Source organism: Topomyia yanbarensis, chromosome 3, assembly GCF_030247195.1.
Source record: "Topomyia yanbarensis strain Yona2022 chromosome 3, ASM3024719v1, whole genome shotgun sequence".
Lineage (NCBI taxonomy): Eukaryota > Metazoa > Arthropoda > Insecta > Diptera > Culicidae > Topomyia > Topomyia yanbarensis.
In genome coordinates, this window is record NC_080672.1 from 413,311,542 (window position 1) to 413,332,072 (window position 20,531).

Here is a 20,531-nt window from a genome sequence, read left to right on the forward strand (position 1 = left end):
TAGTGAAAAAAGACTGTTAATGTTTGTTGCTAGAGCGCCCAAATATTAATATTATTTGCGGAAAAGTGTAGAGCAAATAATTCATCTATTTCTACGCAGTCTCGAAAGCATCGATCTGATTACGATTCTGTTTTTTTTTTCAGATGGACGATAGTCGTCCTATACCGATGTTCAGATGCGAACAAATCGAGAGTTCGAAATTGGCCAAAGAGTGGCAGGACTGGAAATGGTCTCTCCAGTGTTACTTTGATTCGTATGAAATCACTGACCAGAAAACTTGCACGCATAGTTTGTTACACTTAGGTGGACCACAACTGCAGAAGGTTTTTAGAAGCCTAGAAGGAACTGATGAGTTTCCGTTGATTCTACTGGACAAACCGTGGTATGATAAAACAGTGGAGCGATTGGACGCATATTTCAAATCCCGGCGACAAGATGTACTCGAGAGGCACAAAATAACGTAATATGAAGCAAGGTGCTACCGAGCGTTTAGCGCATTTTGTCCTACGTTTGCGACAGCAGTTAGTGGACTGTGGTTTGGAGAAATACTCCAGTGAGGTGAAACAGGTAATGGAAGAAACCATGTTAATTGATGTAATCGTAGAAGGTTGTACATCTTCGGAACTTCGCCGGAGAATATTAGAGCGTGATCAGTCCCTCTCTGAGATAGAGGTTTTAGGAGAATTACTGCGAATCCAAGAGAAAGAGCTGAATAACGTAAACCAGCGAACGGAGAGCAACACGATGGAAGTTCATAAGGTTCAAGAGCAGGGCAGAGGTAAAATGCTCCGCAAGCAGAGTCGTTTCCTCAAACGATTTGGCTCTACTGATTCGAACGAGGCTAGCAAAGCGAACAGCAGGATGTGTTTTGCTTGTGGACGATACGGACATATTTCCAATACTCCTTCATGCCCGGCAAAAGGGCAAATTTGCCACAAGTGCCAGAGACCAAACCATTTTGCAAAGTTTTGCCGGCAGCGTAAACATTCTACTGTTGAGATGTCTAGTAAAATCCGAGCTGTGAGCGATGTCACCGACACAAATTCCGAAAAGGAGGAGCCGGCCGATTGTTCAGGAAAAGACTACTACACTTTTTATACTGGAAACACTACAAACATAATAACCTGTCAGATAGAAGGCATTGATACGGAAATCTTCATCGATTCAGGATCGGATGCAAATCTTGTCACTGTTACAACATGGAATTATCTCAAAGAGAAAAGAGTCGATGTTCAACAATGTGTAAAAGGAAGCACCAACATATTGAAGGCGTACGGGAGTGATATACCATTGGAAATTTTGGGTATTTTCAAGGCTGTCGTCAATGTAGGATTCCGTTCAGCTGAAGGGGAGTTTTTCGTAGTAACGAACGGACAACGAAATCTCTTGGGCGATACTACTTCTTGTTTTGAAGGTTGGCAATGAAGTGAATCAGGTGAAGGAAAAGGATAATGGGAATCTACCGTTTTCTAAATTAGTTGATATGCTAGTGCACATCAAAATGCATCCAGCGATCACGCCCTGTTTTCAACCTTTGCGTCGTATTCCCATTCCTATGGAATCTGCTGTTAATCAGAAGCTAGACGAGTTGCTGAAGAGGGACATTATCGAAGCGAAGAAAGGACCTGTTACGTGGGTATCACCGCTGGTGGTGGCCAAGAAAACAAACGGTGATATACGTCTCTGTGTAGATTTGCGACGCGTAAACCAAGCGGTGGTCAGAGGTCGACACCTGATGCCAATAATTGAAGACATATTAATGAGAATTGGGAAGGGTAAAATCTGGACTGTCTTGGATATTAAAGATGCATTCTTTCTGCTGGAGCTAGATGTTGAAACGCGAGACGTAATGACTTTCATTACTCATAGAGGGTTATACTGCTTTAAGCGCCTGCCCTTTGGATTGGTTTCAGCGCCCGAGATTTTTCAGCGGGCAAGGGACGAAATTCTCGCCGATTGTGAGGGTTGTTACTGGTACCTTGATGACGTGGTGATCGAGGGAAGCACCGATGAGGAACATGATGCTCGTTTGAACAAGGTATACTTTCGGTTCCTATTTTTATTTCTCTGTTATCAATCGTCAAAAAAAAAAATAAATAAATAAATAATAAACACTGAAATACTGTTCAACTAAGGTACTGCTAAGATTTAAGAAGAGAAGTGTGGTTTTGAACCAAGATAAATGCAAATTTCATGTAACACAACTAGACGTTCTTGGGTACAAAATCAGTCAACAAGGTATTCTTCTATCAGACTCCAAACGAGATGCAGTAATGGAATTTAGAACACCTGAAAACGAGAGCGAAGTAAGATCATTTCTTGGTTTAGCCAATTACATGGGAAAATTCATACCTAATTTAGCTGCCATCAGGGGTTGTAATTCTCTCTCACTCACGCGAGAAGTAGCTTATCCGATGTCCAACTTTTCCGAGATAAGATGAGTCGCAAAATTCTCCGTCTCCACAAATAGCGTGAGAATGATTTTCCGGATAAAATTTATTTGACTTTTTCCTTCTCACCGGAGAAGGTGATAAAATTTTAATTTCGTGGAAATCAATAAAAACTTCAAAAAATACACTTAATTACAAAGAAAAGCGGCAAAGAAGTATGATGGACTTGTTTTATCGTGTTTTGGAATAACGACAGCAAAGCAGGGAACGCCAAAAGGATACCGTGATAAACTCATTCACTCATTCTCCGGCTGTTTTATTTATCCGGAGAAATAACACGTTGTATTTATCCGGAGAAGTTGTGTGAGTGCCAATAACTTTTCGTGTAAAAATGTGAGTTTTTATTGTCGCAGTAGCAAACTATCCGGGCGCATTTACTCATATGAGCGATAAATGCAATGCCTGGCTTTCATAGATGAGCCTCTTAGGAAATTAACACAGAAAGGAATAATGTTTCGTTGGGGAGAACCTGAGGAATCAGCTTTTCTCGAGATAAAATCGAGAATAGCCAATGCAGGTTGTCTGGGATTTTATAGATTGGAAGAGGAAACCTCACTAATAGCAGATGCTAGTCCTTATGCCCTGGGAGCAGTTCTCATACAGACGAACAATCAAAACGAGTCTCGTGTAATTGGATTTGCTTCTAAATCATTGACCGATACCGAAAAAAGGTATTGCCATTCGGAAAAGGAAGCTTTGGCCTTAGTATGGGGAGTAGAACGTTTTCAAACATACTTGAAGAACTTTCAATCTGTTAACTGATTGCAAGGCCCTAACCTATCTTTTTACACCGATCTCGCGGCCTTGTGCCCGTATTGAAAGGTGGGTCCTTCGGCTTCAGAGTTTTCAGTACAAAATTGTATACATATCTGGTCAATTGAATATAGCCGACGTCCTGTCGCGACTTTCAACTCTCCAACCTAAGCCGTTCGATGAAACCGAGGAGCTATTGGTACACGAGATTGTAACAACTGCTGTTAACGCGATTGCGCTGAAGTGGGAGGATATTAAAAGAGCCAGTCGAGACGACGAACAGATCAATGATATATTTGATGCCCTCGAAACTGGATGTAGCGATGATTTACCGTTAGTTTTCAAATCCACATTTAAGGAATTGTGTAGGGTAGACGATGTTTTACTCAGAGGTGATCGCATCGTTATACCGGAAATACTACAAGGTCGAGTAGTTCAGTTGGCACATGAAGGGGATTAGAATCATGAAGGCTCATTTGCGAACGCATGTTTGGTGGCCAAAAATGGACAGTCAAGTGGAAAAATTTGTAAAAGCTTGCCGTGGGTGTATTCTAGTGTCTGCTCCAAATCCACCTGAACCGATGGTTCCAAAAGTGTTCCCTACTCAGCCTTGGCAACAAATCGCTATCGATTTTTTAGGCCCGCTGCCGGAAGGAGAAAACCTGTTAGTAATCGTAGATCATTTGTAAAATTCGTAGATATTTAGAGGTGGTTGAGATGAACAGTATTACTACAGAATCTACCATTAGAGAGCTCTTAATCGTATTTGCTCGATATGGTGTTCCGGAAACAGTTCGTGCTGATAACGGCCCCCAATTCAGCTCGGATGAGTTTCGAGCATTTTGTACGGAATATGGAATAAAGCTAGTAAATACTATACCGTATTGGCCTCAAATGAACGTCGAGGTTGAACGACAAAACCGTTCAATTTTAAAGAGACTACGTATAGCACAAGAGCTTGGAAAAGACTGGCGGGCTGAGCTTTGTAAGTATTTGATGGTGTATCATGCTGCCGCTCATTCTACGACGGGCAAAGCACCCATGGAATTGATGTTTGGTAGAAAGATGCGTACAAAACTTCCAGTAGTTCCTAGCACTGCGATTGATTATGAGGAGGTTAAGGATAGGGATACAGTCGCGAAGGAGAAAGGTAAACAGTATGCGGATAAGAGACGTCACGCAACGCCAAGTAGCATTGGTATTGGAGATCAAGTTTTGGCAAAAAGGCCGAAGAAGGACAACAAATTGAATTCCGATTATTCACCGGAGGTGTTCGATGTGCTAAGGAAAGACGGGACCGATGTAACTATTCGCTCTACTTCATCGGGCAAGCAGTTCCGTAGAAATGCAGCCCACCTCAAAGTAATTCCGCGAAATGGTAACGATGCGACTGACTCTTTACTGGATGACCAGGGTCGTAACAGGACAGTCTCTGGAAGCGAAGAAAATATAGAACCTGCTCAATCTGTCAATGTTTCCACAGAATCCCGGTCGAAAAGGATGAGGACTGAGCCTTCGCGGCTTAAACATTATTTTGCTTATTGAAAGATTCATTAAAAGGAAGGTAGGGATGTAGGGTATCACCCATTATTACCTACATTTAATGCTTTGGGTATCTCATATTAATGTTTTGTGTATTTCCAGAGAAGCGTGCACACGAGGTGAGATTTGACAGATGAGACGGGAGCTTAACGAGGAAAACGTGCAGACAAATATTAGTGCCTCGGGCTGCGGAAAATATAAGTACAAATCGGGAATAATACTGCGTTAATTACTACACCTCGATTTACTTATATTACTAAAAGATTTTTTTTATAAAAATTGTGTGTACACTGTGACCAGTAAATCATGAGTCACCATAATTTTCTTCTTTTTCTGGTGTATCTTTCTATTTCTCAAATAGACACAAAACCTCCTTGTCTTTTCGTACTGACAGATACCACAAAATCCAAATGATACATTGCATGTAATTACTTACAGCTACACAAAAGATATCCATAAGATTTACACACCCTATGCAACATTGAAATAACAATAAGATTAACGATACATATATTAAATTACGATTCAAGTGCTAAAAAATACCGGTATAGACATTTAAGGAAAACAGTTGAAGTTGAAAAAATCAAACAGCGTGAGAAAATGGTTGAAAATTTTGCACAAGCTTTCCATTGGTTCATTGAACGTATAATTTGTTCTACCCCCAAAACAGCCGCGTATATTTTCTGTCTTTGCGCCCATGCGCGTCACGCTTTTCTATCCTTTTCTTACATCGAGCAATTCGCGTTCATTTTAAGGCGAGCGCAACGCTTTCGAAAAAAATCGATAGTAAACTCACATACAAAAAAGACACTGTTAATATTTCGTTACGTATCAATTTGCTGTTTACGAAACTGACAAAGATTCCCTTTTCTCGACACCTTACATTCCCACCCACCTCTTTCTTTTCGCTTACAGTTTGAGGGTGAAAAAAACAGATGTATTTACGCTCCAGAGGATTTGTTTTGGCTGTGGCAATGGGAATAAAGAGAAAAGAGTAGGTTCGGCGTCTGTTCTGTGTCTAATGTTTATGTTTAGTTGACTAAGGAGGCTGCGAGCGTATGTGTTTTCCAGGAGTAAGTCGGTTGTGAACGTTACTTTGGAGACGTCGTGCCGATTACTGAGCAGCTCAAGACCAACCAGGTTGCAATGGTGCTCATAACTCGGAAGATATATTGGATCTCTTCAAGACCGTGCGACATTTAACGCGTTTAAACAATGTACGTTTTTAAATGATTTATGCATTCGGAATATGAAACCAAGCGGTTTGGATGCATTGGAAACGACTTGTGATCACAGAAAGACAGATTGGCATGATTAATATATATCAGAAATAGGAGAGGTCCAAGGTGACTTCCTTGTGATACTTAAGAGTTAACGGTAATTGTTTCAGGGATAGTATCTCTTATTTTCACTTATATTTCAAAACCAAAGAGGCACGAGTTTAGTCAGTCGAGGAACTTTACGTGTAAACCCAGATGCTTGAGTTTCACTATTGCGCTTTTGCGATTAATTTTATCGAATGCAGCAGACAGATCTCTTTGAAATGAATCCGTTTTTTATTTAGATAGTTTATTAGACACAGTACGTGCATTAGCTTTGAGGTGCCGGGGTATTTACGTTCCAATTTAATTAAAATTGTGGGAATTACAGTTTGGTATTTTGAGAATGAGAATTTTTTAAAGGTTTTTAAATTTAAAGGTAAAATTAGGTAAAGGTAAAGGTAAAGGTAAAATTTAAATAAAGTTAATTTTGCTAAGGTAAATAAATTTAAAAAAAAATACTTAAAACTAGGGAGCCAGTTATTTTTTCATTAAACTCAGGGAGATAGTCACTTATGGCTTAATTCCTTCAATATCAGAATAGCATAGTATCTGGAACAGGGGATAGAGGATGGACAATGATTAAAAGAAAGAAAAAGAATCAAACTTGTATATTTATGGTTTTCAAAAAAAAGGTAGATCTACAACAAGGTCTCGGCTTGCCAAGATGCCACAAATTGGCACGTTAGGTGGTCTTTCTCGGGCCCGTAGTGAATCTTCTAAAAGGGGCCTAGCACACGACCAAACAACGTGCTCGATGGTTTGGTAACCCTCGCCACAAACACAAAGATTACTCTCAGTAAGCCTAATACGAAAGAGATGAGCGTCGAATGTACACGGACGTGAGCCTGGACATCATGCGAATATAATCCCGACTTACATCGAATACCTTAAACGCTGCTTTCGTCGATACCTTAAGAATAATCGAATGTAACCACCGCCCCAGTTCTTTATTATTCCATTCCATCCAATTATTGATCGTTCTCTGACGAGATGTACTGATAAACTTATGGAAAGCGATAGGTCTTTCGAAAATATCACTAATTCGCCCAATTTGGCGAGAATCCGCACTCTCGTTTCCCAAAATTGAAGAATGAGCAAGAAGCTATACCATGGTAAATTTATATATTTCCGTAAGATTCCCAAGAAAAATAGGACCCTTCATTGCAGCTGAATTGCAGCTAGTTCTACGATGCAGAAGGATCATTAAGCGATACGCGATCCATCAGTGAAGAACATTTTCTCGCTGTTAACGAGTTTATAATAATTTTCCAAAAAAGTTTTGGGATCTCTCGCGAACGTAGATGATCCGGGATTCCACTAGTCTCATCTTTCATGAACATGTCGAAGAACACAGTGGAATGAGGCGTATCTGGAAGATTAACACGGATGGAAGTAGACGTAGAAGGATTAATATCTTGCGCCATGCGATTGAACTATTCTGCCATAAATCCGGTTTGTGGTCGAAACTCGACAAGCCTTTCAAAATATTCAATAACCAATTGGCAAGTGACACAAGCGTAGTTATTTTAAGCATTTCTGCATAGGAGCGCCAAGAGCGTTTTTAAAAATATTGCTTGATTTTATCCCCGCGCAATTTGTACCCAGGAAAACATCGAGAGATCATGTGGATACTCTCCGCAGATACCGCACCGTGCTTTATTGTCACCGCATAACCCAACTTTACACATTTAAAGCAGTTCATAATCTGTGGAACAAAAACCAACAGAGAAACCTTGTCAATAAGGACGTGGCTAGGCAGAGTAGACCCGGTGAAATTAGCTTGTATCAAAGTCTGATGGGGCAACTTCATCCCATCTACGAACGATACCGAACGCAATTGCTCGCATTCAAGTATTTTCACTGTCTCAAGCGAGGAGTCCTTGCAACTGCGTGCTTCGGCAAGCCTTCGACGGTCAGACTCAACTTGGTGGTCACACCGTCAATCTCCATGTCCCGTGATGGAACATATACGCGGTACTCCATAGTGAAGAGCTTATCGGAAGCAATCGCGTTTGCTTGTTTTAGGTCAGACCGAACAACGCGAACCCTATTTGGTCTAACCTTTGCATCAGTTGATAGTAGGCCATTAGATTGTGTTTTACAGCGCTGTTTGATGGTGTTGATTATATTAGGTTGATTTATCGCTGCAGCTTAAGCGCGTGGCATCCCGTGATAATTGATTGGCTTCATTAGGATCTCACCAGGGTAGGTGCATTATTTGCTTTTAATTAATGTGTTCCAAATGTGTGTTTGGTTTCAAATGTGAGGTTAGATTAGTCGCATTCCCACCAACCCAACGTCGTCGGTAACGCCAGGATAAAAGGTTATTTGAGTTTTCCTCGTAACTGATTTCACTTCTCCGTATTGCGACATGAATTTTTTAATGCGGTCTAATAAAGTGCACAATGCTAGGTCGCGTAGACGGACTTCAATTTCATCGTTATCCATATGTACAGGTAAGTTGTAACGTTTTCTTAAGGTTAAGCTCCATTTTCACTTTTAGTAACTGTCTTATCTTGTGCAATGTAGTTTTCTTGAAGTTAATGGAAATTGTGTTTTCCAGTAAATTTTCCAGTGTGGCTCATTCATATCACTTTACACTACTACTTTACTACTGAGTAAAGCCATGTCAAGTGATCCTCGAATTTTTCGAAAAATCGCCGATCTTCATGAGTTATATTTTATTGTATAGGGATTATGGTAATTAGCTTTTGGTATAAATATTTCGTTATAATTCCTTTTTTTCTTTAAGATATTAACCCTTAAACTTTGTTGCATGATAAAATTGAAAATTTTATATCTCAAAAACTACTGAAGATAATTCAATGAATTTTTGCACATTTATGGAATGATATTTTCACTATCTTATAAAAATGTTTTTACTTTATAATTGTGTGAATAACGGTACTTTGCATCTATTTAAAATTTTCAATTGTATTTTTTCTTGTGTTCTTCACGCTAAAAATTTTCAAAACGTATGGCAAATTATGCGGCAATCTTTCACCTTTAATAATCTGTAATGATAATTTTTCATTTTTGTTCTTATCGAGAGTTATAGAGGATTTTGTAACAGTGCGCTCTTTCAACGCACGGCCCACTTTGATGCAACCCGTGAGAACGTACATATTGGCAACGCCGCACGTCGCAACGTCCTAATGCGCATCGCTTTGAAGGAGCGTATCTCATGTTCAAAATTGGCATCTCTGAAATTAAAGCAAAAAGACCAGCTTTTCTTTATGAATAATTGAAAGTGAATGTTTTCTGAGTAATTTGCATGCTCTTTAGCGTTATTATATTGTTCAGGAGTTATTTAATTTTCTGTCACTCAATACCTCGGACAAGCGCGCTCGGATGTTGCCAGCCGCTGAGCAAAGTTTAGCAATGTTTTAACCTGCGTTGACATATTTTTCGCAAATTGACATACTTCACCACGTTGTATTTTCAGTTGGTTCTGTCTGAGAGGTAGCACGGTATATTGCGAATCTTTTCTTAAATTTAAATTGCGACTTTTCAGCCATGCGCCATGGGGTCGTGCATTAAATTACGCGCTCATTTGATTTGCATCAGTGCGAGTGAGAAAACGTTTTGACGTTTGTTTTGTTTCGATCGCACTTGAGTGTTTCCCATATAGAGATAAACTCGACGAAATGCTATATTATCTCAAGATAGACAATATTTGCTCAAAAAAACATTCGATTGTTTTATGTTATAAATATGGGTCGATCACACGAATGATGTATTCCGTTAAAAAATTTAAATGTGGAGTGATAAATTTGAAATTATATTGGTCAACACATGTGTAGCATATGTCGTAATGGGCGCAAAAAATACATCGAAAATAAATATGGTCATTAGGGTGGGGCACTGTTATATGGAAAAATGTAATCATAGCCACATCAACCGAGCACAGCACTTTTTTGGTTCCTTTTGGGGTCCCAAACAACTGTGCAAAATTTGGGGTCGATTGGTGTTGACCCGGCGTAGCGCATTGCGTTTGAAATTTGTATGGAGATTAGTATGGGAAAACCTACATTTTTGCATTTTTAATTCTACAGACTACAACTTTTCCTTTAGTATGCAAACAAATATATAGAAGTGTAGTCCAGGATATGCTGAACAACTTTGCCGAAGGATGTATGGTGTTAAAATGTCTCTAAGCCAAGTTATAGCTCTTCAAAGTTCGATACATCGAATTAAATGCCAAAAATCATTTTTATTGCCAACACTGCCGGTGTACCAATGGTATTTCATATAGCATTCCAAAAAAACATTATATATTTTAGTTTTACCACATTGATATGTTTGGATGAATTATTCAAAAGCCTTAGCTCAATTTCATGAGCGTAGGTAGTTGAGCAATGGGGCGTAGTGAGGGGGGGGGGGACTTTAATATGTAGAAATTCGAACTGAAATGTTGTCGAGTTGGAATGTTCAGATGAATTATTTCAAAACAATTACACAATGTCCTACGCATAATAGAAACGATGAAATAAAACATACTGTATCCCTTTGCCTTGACTTTTATCAATAGAAGTTACGTTACAGACTAAATCAATTGATGTCCAGTTGATATGTCAGAGGATTGCATTGATTATGTTTCAGTTTAATAGGCACTATGATTGATGGGATGCTCATTTCGATGCTGTTCGATCACCTGAAGCAAAAATTGTTGTAGGGATCTGGTGGATTTCATGTTGAAATCCAGAAATTAGCTTCACGCCTCGTGATCGAACAGCATAGAAATGAGCATGCTATCAAATCATAATGCCTATTAAACCGAAAAATAATCCTCTGACATATCAAATCGACATCAGTTGATTCAGTCTGCATTGTAACTTCTATTGATAAAAATCAAGGCAAAGGGATACAGCATGTTTTATTTCATCGTTACTATTATGCGTAGGACATTGTGTAATTGTTTTGAAATAATTCATCTGAACATTCCAACTCGACAACATTTCAGTTCGAATTTCTACATATTAAAGCCTCCCCCCATCCCCTCTCACTACGCCCCATTGCTCAACTACCTACGCTCATGAAATTGAGCTAAGGCTTTTGAATAATTCATCCAAACATATCAATGTGGTAAAACTAAAATATATAATGTTTTTTTGGAATGCTATATGAAATACCATTGGTACACCGGCAGTGTTGGCAATAAAAATGATTTTTGGCATTTAATTCGATGTATCGAACTTTGAAGAGCTATAACTTGGCTTAGAGACATTTTAACACCATACATCCTTCGGCAAAGTTGTTCAGCATATCCTGGACTACACTTCTATATATTTGTTTGCATACTAAAGGAAAAGTTGTAGTCTGTAGAATTAAAAATGCAAAAATGTAGGTTTTCCCATACTAATCTCCATACAAATTTCAAACGCAATGCGCTACGCCGGGTCAACACCAATCGACCCCAAATTTTGCACAGTTGTTTGGGACCCCAAAAGGAACCAAAAAAGTGCTGTGCTGAAAAAACGATCATTTTGCCCCACCCTAATGGACATGAACAAAACACAATTTCGTTAAATTTTCAATTTTACATCCCATGTCTATATTGGAAATTTACACGTTTAATTTTCCTTCTTATAGTGTTTGCCAAAGTAATGGAACTGGAATATTCGATAACTCAACAGGTACATGCGGAAAACTGTAACGATGATTTTGAAATAAAGATCGTAGATGATTAATTGAAATTCGATAAAGTAAATAATATTTTACCAGAACTTAGAGAACCACCAATTAACAGAATTAACAGAAGCAATAGTGATAAAAAAACCCAACATCGATGCGATTGAACAACAGATTTTATATAAAATTTTTTCAAAAGACACATCGTTGTTTAAAGGTAATATCACTCGGTGAAAAAAAACGTGAAATAAAATGCTGTTGGCATAACGTTGGATATAACGTAGATGTATTTTGACTAACAAAAGTGTTTTTAAAGATGTTAATTGTTAGTAACGTTAAATTATAATAATAAAAATATATTAAGCAACTATAATTTTTGTTGTGCACTTCGGTCAAAAAAATTTAACGCATCTCAAAATATCCGGAAAAAATCAGCTTCGATAATCCGTATAGAAAAGTTTGCCCTTTTGCGCCAATAGAGAGATATGCTTTCTTTTAGACATGCGATGCACACTTCCCACGCGATGAGCATTCTGTTGTAGCGACGTGCGACGTTGCCAATATGAACGTTCTCGCGGGCTGCATCAAGGTGGGCCGTGCGTTGAAAGAGCGCACTGTTACAAAATCCTCTATAACTCTCGATAGGAACAAAAATGAAAAATTATCATTACAGATTATTAAAGGTGAAAGATTGCCGCATAATTTGCCATACGTTTTGAAAATTTTTAGCGTGAAGAACACAAGAAAAAATACAATTGAAAATTTTAAATAGATGCAAAGTACCGTTATTCACACAATTATAAAGTAAAAACATTTTTATAAGATAGTGAAAATATCATTCCATAAATGTGCAAAAATTCATTGAATTATCTTCAGTAGTTTTTGAGATATAAAATTTTCAATTTTATCATGCAACAAAGTTTAAGGGTTAATATCTTAAAGAAAAAAAGGAATTATAACGAAATATTTATACCAAAAGCTAATCACCATAATCCCTATACAATAAAATATACCTCATGAAGATCGGCGATTTTGCGAAAAAATCGAGGATCACTTGACATGGCTTTACTCTACTACTGATTGTACAGTGGGTAAGTAACAAAGTAGTAAACTTGTATGTCGATCTAATAGTTATAGCTAAGCGATTAATATTTTTTGTGCTGTTTAAGATGAGTAGATAGACTAATTGTATGTTCTGATCATTGCTTTTTGGGCTGCTACCTACACGAAGAAAGATTGAAAATAAACTGAAAAATTCTCGATGGCCCCAGGCATTAGAATTTATGGTTGTCTCTGGCTTCAGAGTTCTGGGTTGTCTGACGGGTCTCTTTAGAGTGGAATTAAATTAGACAAAATATTACATTGTGGGTTAATTTCGAAATCCCGACAAAACGATCGTAAAAATACTTGGGATTTGGTAATTTAATTTTCATTTTCTTTTCTGATAAAACAATCTTTGATTGAATTTGAGTATTATCTTTAATCGCTTGATAACTAAATCTAGTTGTGTTCCACTTACCAGAATAAAACATGACCAATAAAATGACTTCTTGCTCAAAGATTATATTTATCGGATTAGATTTGTGGAAAAACTCTCAATTATTTTGATTTTTGATCGTAGTTTAAAACTGCCCAGAATTTTATTTCGGTAAACACCTACTTTAAAAAAAATACGAATAAATATTACGATTTAATGACTTTATCCATTTTTTTCTAGGTATATGTACGATGTTTCCTTCCACTACAGAAATAGCGAAAACCAGCTTAAGCAGTATTACCATGGTATGATATGCTCGACTCATTTATTAATTGAAATTCATTCACGAAAAAAATGTTCGTTTTTAAAAGTAGCTGAATTTGACACAATCCTATAATTTTTAAAATCGTAGCCTAATTTTAACCCTTTCTTGGCCAAATTTTTGTCTTCCGTATAAATGGTTCCAGAGCAATTTTTCCTTAGAACTAAAGGGGTCATGGAATACGAAAAACCTGTTGTGATCAAGGTATGTGCTTTTTTCACAGTGCTGCAAGCTGCACAATTTTTATATTCCATACAATTACGCTAGAACATTTGAAATACTCCATTTGCATGTAAAGGATAGTCAAAGACAGTCAAAATTGATTAGCTTTATCAGTTTTAATAATAATTAATTTTAATATTATTAGTAATATTGCAAGACAACGAAGTGATATTAAATATACATTTTTCACCTTTAACTGAAACTGTCTTTGGCAGCACTGGAATCCAATCAATTCAATTGAAATAATTTCGGTTCAATTGACAATACTAACAGCTGTGATTGCGATAGCCCCATTTATCAAGCTTACTTTTTTGTGAACAAATCTTTTCGAAAAAAAAAGTTTTAGCTATTTAAAATTATGGCGCTCTACAGACACCATGAGCGGAAAAGGGTTAAAGAAACTGAATTTTAACGAGTTTCGTAAATATGGTTTTAGAATCCAAGAAAGTCTGTTACTTCATTCGTAGATATAACACCGTATAAATGTACAAAGTTCAATATATTATTTTCTTTAATTTGTAGAAATTAGTCGTCTCTAGTCATGCCCATAAAATTCATGTATTAGTGGATAAAACCAACCTGTATTGGCCACATCCGAGTAGGTACACCTTGCCAACACCAGCAACTCAGCGAATCGTTAGGAATTTCGCATTACTGTTACACTCGCACAAGCGCCGCTTGCTCGGATTTCATCTTTATCGCATATCATCGATGCGTGACAAACTCGCAAATTTCACACTATATTAGTTCCACTGTGTGTGAGCGATCGCCTTCACTGTACGAAACGATCGATCGGCACAGCAGGCTGTGTTTGACCTTGACCGGTGGTGGAGTGGAGTCGAAGAAAGATATTCACACTTTTTATTTATTAGGTTATGTCTCAATTTCCCAATCCCAATGATAGCATTTTAACCCATTCATGCCCATGTTGTTTGTGGACAACAACGTTTTTAAACAGCTATAACTTTTGATTGAGGCGAGATTTGCTCACAAAAACAAGTAAGGCTCATTAATGTGATTATTGCCTTTAATTTGAGTAATTAAAGTTATAAGGATCAGCTCTGGAACTGAAGTTATTGCAATTAGTTTGATTGGATTCTGATGGTGCAGTGCTGCCAGGGACAGTTCACGTTGACGACGGAAAATGATTTTTTCATATATCTTCGTTATGGTGAAATATTATTGAAAACTGATAAAACTTATCAATTTAGACTGTCGTTGGCTACGTTTTCCACTATTGTAATTATTCTAGGAGAATTGTATTGAGCGCTGGAAGGTAAAAATTGACCAGCTTCTAGCACTGCCATGGAAGCACCTATCTTTATGAAAATAGGCTTTTCGTGTTTCTTGATCCCACCGTCTTCAAGGAAAAATTGTTTTGAAACCCTACATGCACTAGAAAAAAGTTGGGCATGAAAGGGTTAAGTCGAAATAAAAAATTCAGCCTTTAAAGTTAACACTTAATGATTTAACAGAATGTGTAGTTAATGTTATTTGTATATACCCACTCATTTTCGAGTATAGATTTTGTCCAAATTAGGTTCCGCTACGGATTATCGATAATGACCAGAGTACCACTTTCAAATGCAATTACAGCCAGTTTATTTTATATTCTGTCGTCATCCTTCGGAAAGCAATTAATCGAAAGTGTCATAGCACTGTAATGTCGCCGTCGACGACGAGCTAAATTTGCTAGAATAATATTCAGGTTATAAAATCGTAAACAGACGCCATTGATTGCGACAATTGATTTATGATCATTTGATTGCAGATGACCGGGCAATAAATCGCGATTTTGTCTGCGACGATACTATTTTAGATCGAGAAGTAGGTATTTCGTATTGACAAGTATTACTGTCTTTTGCACTGATTTCCTGTCATTTTTGGCTCAAATCGACATGTAGTAATTTATTTCAACGGAGCTCTGCTGTTTCTGCCTTCAAACCATTAGCATAATGCATCTGAAATTACATACACAAAACGCGAATTGCTGACGTTGTTCACACCGCCATAAAACGGGTCATAAAGAGCAACCGCGGCGGCGGCGACGACAGTGACGACGCCGTCGCATTTTGCCGACCAAATGGCCGTGCAAGTGCGGCGCGACAGTCGGTTGGGGCGATCACAAATCAAAATAAACACTTCATTAAATGTCAGATCGGAAGCCCGTTGTCGAGACCCAAACATAAGCATACTGCCCATCATCATCGACCATCATTCATCACACATCGGATGAACCGTTTCACCCTATATTTCACCATACGGTGGCGCTGCAGGCATTCGAGTTCGGACAGCCTGTGGCACTCACTGTTTACCGACTTAATCAATCTTATTAAGATTGTGGAGTGTGTGGTTGTGGGCGCAATTGAAAGGGTGGACTAGAAGTGGCGTTTGATGTGAATAAGGGGATTGTGTGGCAAACTGTTTGGTTTACGGTTCTGTGCGAAGTTATGGGAAATTAGATTCAAAGTAAACAATAGGGTCACGGGCGTGATCTTTGAGCTTGGACAGGGTGGATGTCGATGGATTGATTGTTAGGGGTTTGGTGCTAATTCCAGGTTGAACGGTTCGGGATCTGTAATTGCATTCAGAATGAATTGGTTTCTTATACTGTCATTCCATAGGCTATAGGCTGCCCGTTTTACACCATTGTCAAAATAATTGGTATTTTGGATAGCAGGATCACGAACAATCAATCGGGTTATTTCCCTTTAAGATTTTTCTTATTTGTGGAAATTTTGAGCAACATATTATATCCAATAAATCAGTGTACGAAAATCCGAAATTCTTGATAGAGGCATCTATGCCGCCCTGTGGCAAAGAGTCAGTCGCCAAAAATTTTTTGGTTGTAGCAAATGGACAACTTGAATGGTGGATCCAATTTAGTCTCGTATCATACACATCTGGAGCAACATTATATGTTGCTTTAAGCTGTTGTCAACTCTTTCTGGTGTCGAAGAGTGTTTATCAAGATTGTCCAACGTGTTCCTGAAGACAATATTTATCATTAGCTTCTCGGCAAAGGATTCGGCAAAGAGCCTCGATTGAGTATTACAGTATTACAGTTCCTGGCCATATTATTATACTAAAACTGAACAAAAATAATTTCCCAAATAATTCATTTTTTAGTTCTTAACGTAAGTGCCAATACCTTATTTAAGACTTTTTGGTGGTATGCAACGGGAAAACAGATCGAAATGGTGAGTTTAATAAAAGCATTTATGTGAAAAGAAATCTCCCCAGACGCAGGATTCCAACGTGCAACCCTTGGGATTCCGGTCCAATGCACACACCCTTATGCTATCTGTGTTATAATGACGTCCCAGGATGAACCGTCACATTACAAGCTGGATTCGAAGATCGTTGGATGCTGCTGATTTCTGCCCTAATTGTTCAGGCTCATCTGTTGTTAATGAATGCGATTCTGACATGATCGGCGTCAACCGGTTATAATTTTTCCATGATACAACACATTACAGATTACAAATACAAATCACTAGATTAATCAATCAAAGCCTTGGTCTTCGATAGAAAAAGTTCGAACTATATCTTCGACTTTCTATATTGACGTTCTCGACAAACACGAAATCAAACTTGTAATGAATCAAAAAAATACGTGGCCTCGTGTATCCGTTAATGAAATGAACAAATTTCATATTTTTCTGCTTTGAAATGTCTAAGTTAAAATTTCTCGAAGCAAAAATTGGAATACTTCGTTCAATTCATGAATATCTAAAGTAAAAGCAGTGGTCCTTTGATAAATTGCAGCAGCTTCAGAATGGTGATGCTTCGATTCGACGACAGGTTTGAACAGCAGTCTTCGACTGATTTCACAATTTATTTAGTTCATGATTTGTGGCTCGATGCATAAACCTAGCGGGAACCAATTACGAAAGAGCTGTGGTCAGATGTTTGTTTGTTCGTTGTGTATGTCACTTTCCAACCATCAGAAAATAAAATAACAGTAGAACGAAAAAAATCCTATCCTCATACCTCTAACTGGTTTATTAACGCTAGTAAGGGCTATTTTTTTGGTAAAAGAAAAAAAAATCAAGTGGGGCCCCTAGCACGGAGTTGAACAGATTAAATCATTTTCTCACCCTGTGTTAAAACGCCCGATTTTATCTAATTGGCGTCGCTATTAGCTAACCCACCAAACTCTCGAATTGATTCTCGGATGAGTCGCATATTAGTAGTCATAGATCCAGTAAAGTCTGCCCGTACCCAAATCACCGAGTAGGAACATGGCAAATCCCATTTAACTGGACCTCTCGAATCCATTCAATTTGCACACACTCGTTCCTGCTGTGCAAAGTTCAACCTTCCACAACACAGCACAGTGGTCGGAAACGCCAAAAACGTGAACTTAATTCACTAGAGGCCAAACCATCGAATATATTTACAGGATGTCTTTGGAAGAATTGTTCGTATGCATATTCCCCACCATCTGACAACAACTGAAATTAGGCATGGCTTACTATGATCGAACTAAAAAAATAACTTTTTATACTGACGACGGAGAAAGTTGGCGTCTTCGAAAAAGCTTTGGTCATAGTGAAGAATATTGTTGAAAAACTTGAGCTTGTAGGACTAAAGGTTGTCGAGTTATAAGGCGTTTTCTATGGCAACCCCTTTAAATCTATTTTTTTAATATAACTTTTTTGAATTGTGACTTTTCGTGCAAACTATGTTGCTGATTTTTGTATGGAAAAAATAAAAAAACATGATAAAGTGAGCTTACCCTATTCATAGGGTTCTAGAGTACCACGCACCAAACCTTCTTAGCTTGATTGTGCATAGTTTAGACAGTGAAAAAAGTGCGTGTTCGTGTATTTTGGTTTGCACCTTTCTTTCTTATACGTAGTTGAAGTTGGCGTAAAAAAATGTAAAAATCTTCAATAACTTTGAAACAAATGAGTACTTTTACATACAGTCTTCGACAATATTATGTAGTTTTGATACCTACACATTTGTCTTGAACATAGTTTGCACGAAAAGTCACAATGAAAAAAGTTATATTAAAAAAATAGATTTAAGGGGGTTGCCATAGAAAACGCCTTATAACTAGACAACCTTTAGTCCTACAAGCTCAAGTTTTTCAACAATATTCTTCACTATGAGCATTTCTAAAACTTTGTCGAAGACACCAACTTTCTCCGTCGTCAGTATAAAAAGTTATTTTTTTTAGTTCGATCATAGTAGCCTAATTTCAATTGTTATCAGATTGTGGGAAATATTCATACGAACAATTCTTCCAAAGACACCCTGTAAATATATTCGATGGTTTGCCCTCTAGTGAATTAAGTTCACGTTTTTGGCGTTTCCGACCACTGTGCACAGTGAAGAGAGCGCCCAATAAACATTGCCCACAGCTAGGAAACGGGTGCATGCGGTACTGGCATTCGAAAAATATTTACTCGGTTTAAATGGGCCGAAATTATTTTTCTTTAGCATCCGCATGTTCCAGTCCATGTGTTGCTTGTTCAATTCCTAAGCAACGAATGAGAGCAAACGAACATCCGGGAATTCTATGCATAACTTCCCAGTATTCAATTGGGTCTCTTATGCGCTATATTGACGGCGCTGCCTGAAATAGGGGACATTTCATTTTTTCCAAGTCATTTTCGAAAGAATTTCCTAATTTTGGCATTTTCTTTATTTATAAAAATTAAGTATATTTCAAAAATTAACACAAAATTGATACCCATTTTTTCGACTGATTAGTGCTAACATCATGTAATTCCGTTCAGTACAATGAAGGTTACTGGTTCTCAAAAACTCCCCGACTTTTTTTTCGAAATTAGGAAAAGCTAGTCTTGAAAAAAACATTGTTTTATTAGTAGTTCATTGCATCATGTTGTCTACAAAAAATAATATCATTACATGTACTACTTTCAATTCACGAGCATTTTCCAAATTCGTGGAGAGGAGGGCGTGGTAATCCCGTGGGTAACTGGCGTCCGAAAAGGAGTAATCCACAACTCGTACCTGCTTTCCTTATATTTCGTTTTAGAGTTATGGCATATTAGTTCGAAATGCAGTCACTAGGGCGGTGTTGTTATCAACTTTTTAAAGGAACTAGATTGAAAGATGACGACGAAGCTGCAGGTCGAGTAATTGTAAGAATGTTCTTCGAGATATTGTGAACAAATATTCTGAATAATGATACACAATGAGATAAAAACTAGCATGATTAGGGTAATAATTACCATGAAAATTATATTTTCGAGTAAAGCACTCTATTTCGAAATTTATAGATCTATAAAGTTTGCATCTTCAGAAGATATGTTTATAATAATATGACCTACAACTTTCTCGAAGACAACATGTTTCTATCCAGCTATTTAGAAAAAATGATAACAGTGTTATCCTAGTGACTGAATCTCGAACTAGTTTGAGGAATCAAATAAAGCATCTGTGTTATACAGCAACTTAGATATCATAACTCTAAAATGAAATATAATAATATATGATAAGTTTTGTCATTTCCCGATCACTGTGTGCCGTTTTTCTTTTTATCCCATATTTCTCGATTAATTTTCAATGTAAAGACATAGTCATACATGGCAAGCATTGGTGCGGCACTAACCTTCATGAACGACTGTTAGGGCCGAAACGTCAAAGTATAGCGAAAAATCTGGAAATAAAGTAGGGTTGCGCTCTTTTGGACGCCAGCTAATCCTGGGGTTACCTTCATGGTTAACTTTGATTGATAATAGCAAAAAATAGTTTAAAAATTGTCATAAAAAATCGAGATTACACCAAATCAAGCATTTTAAAGCCATTTGGCGCCAAAATAATTTCAATTTTTA

General features: G+C 37.6%; 2 protein-coding genes across 2 annotated transcripts in view; one reads left to right on the plus strand and one right to left on the minus strand.

Annotated features, from left to right (window-relative positions):
• The window catches only part of LOC131686760 (uncharacterized peptidase C1-like protein F26E4.3), a 205,449-nt gene that overhangs the window by 119,503 nt on the left and 65,415 nt on the right, over nt 1-20,531 (minus strand). The gene's annotated exons all lie outside the window — the stretch shown is intronic.
• LOC131688362 (uncharacterized protein K02A2.6-like) lies at nt 466-3,663 on the plus strand. Its single transcript, XM_058972567.1, has 3 exons — nt 466-1,326; nt 1,415-2,038; nt 3,376-3,663. The coding sequence occupies exons 1-3, from the start codon at nt 466-468 to the stop codon at nt 3,661-3,663; spliced, it is 1,773 nt and encodes a 590-aa protein (XP_058828550.1).

Bases quoted from the DNA above. Each gene is read 5' to 3' on its own strand.
- LOC131688362 (XM_058972567.1), top strand. From the start codon at position 466: ATGAAGCAAGGTGCTACCGAGCGTTTAGCGCATTTTGTCCTACGTTTG. The intron at 1,327-1,414 runs GTAGGATTCCGT...CTTGTTTTGAAG, and splicing joins TTTTCAAGGCTGTCGTCAAT to GTTGGCAATGAAGTGAATCA. The intron at 2,039-3,375 runs GTATACTTTCGG...CTCCAACCTAAG, and splicing joins ATGATGCTCGTTTGAACAAG to CCGTTCGATGAAACCGAGGA.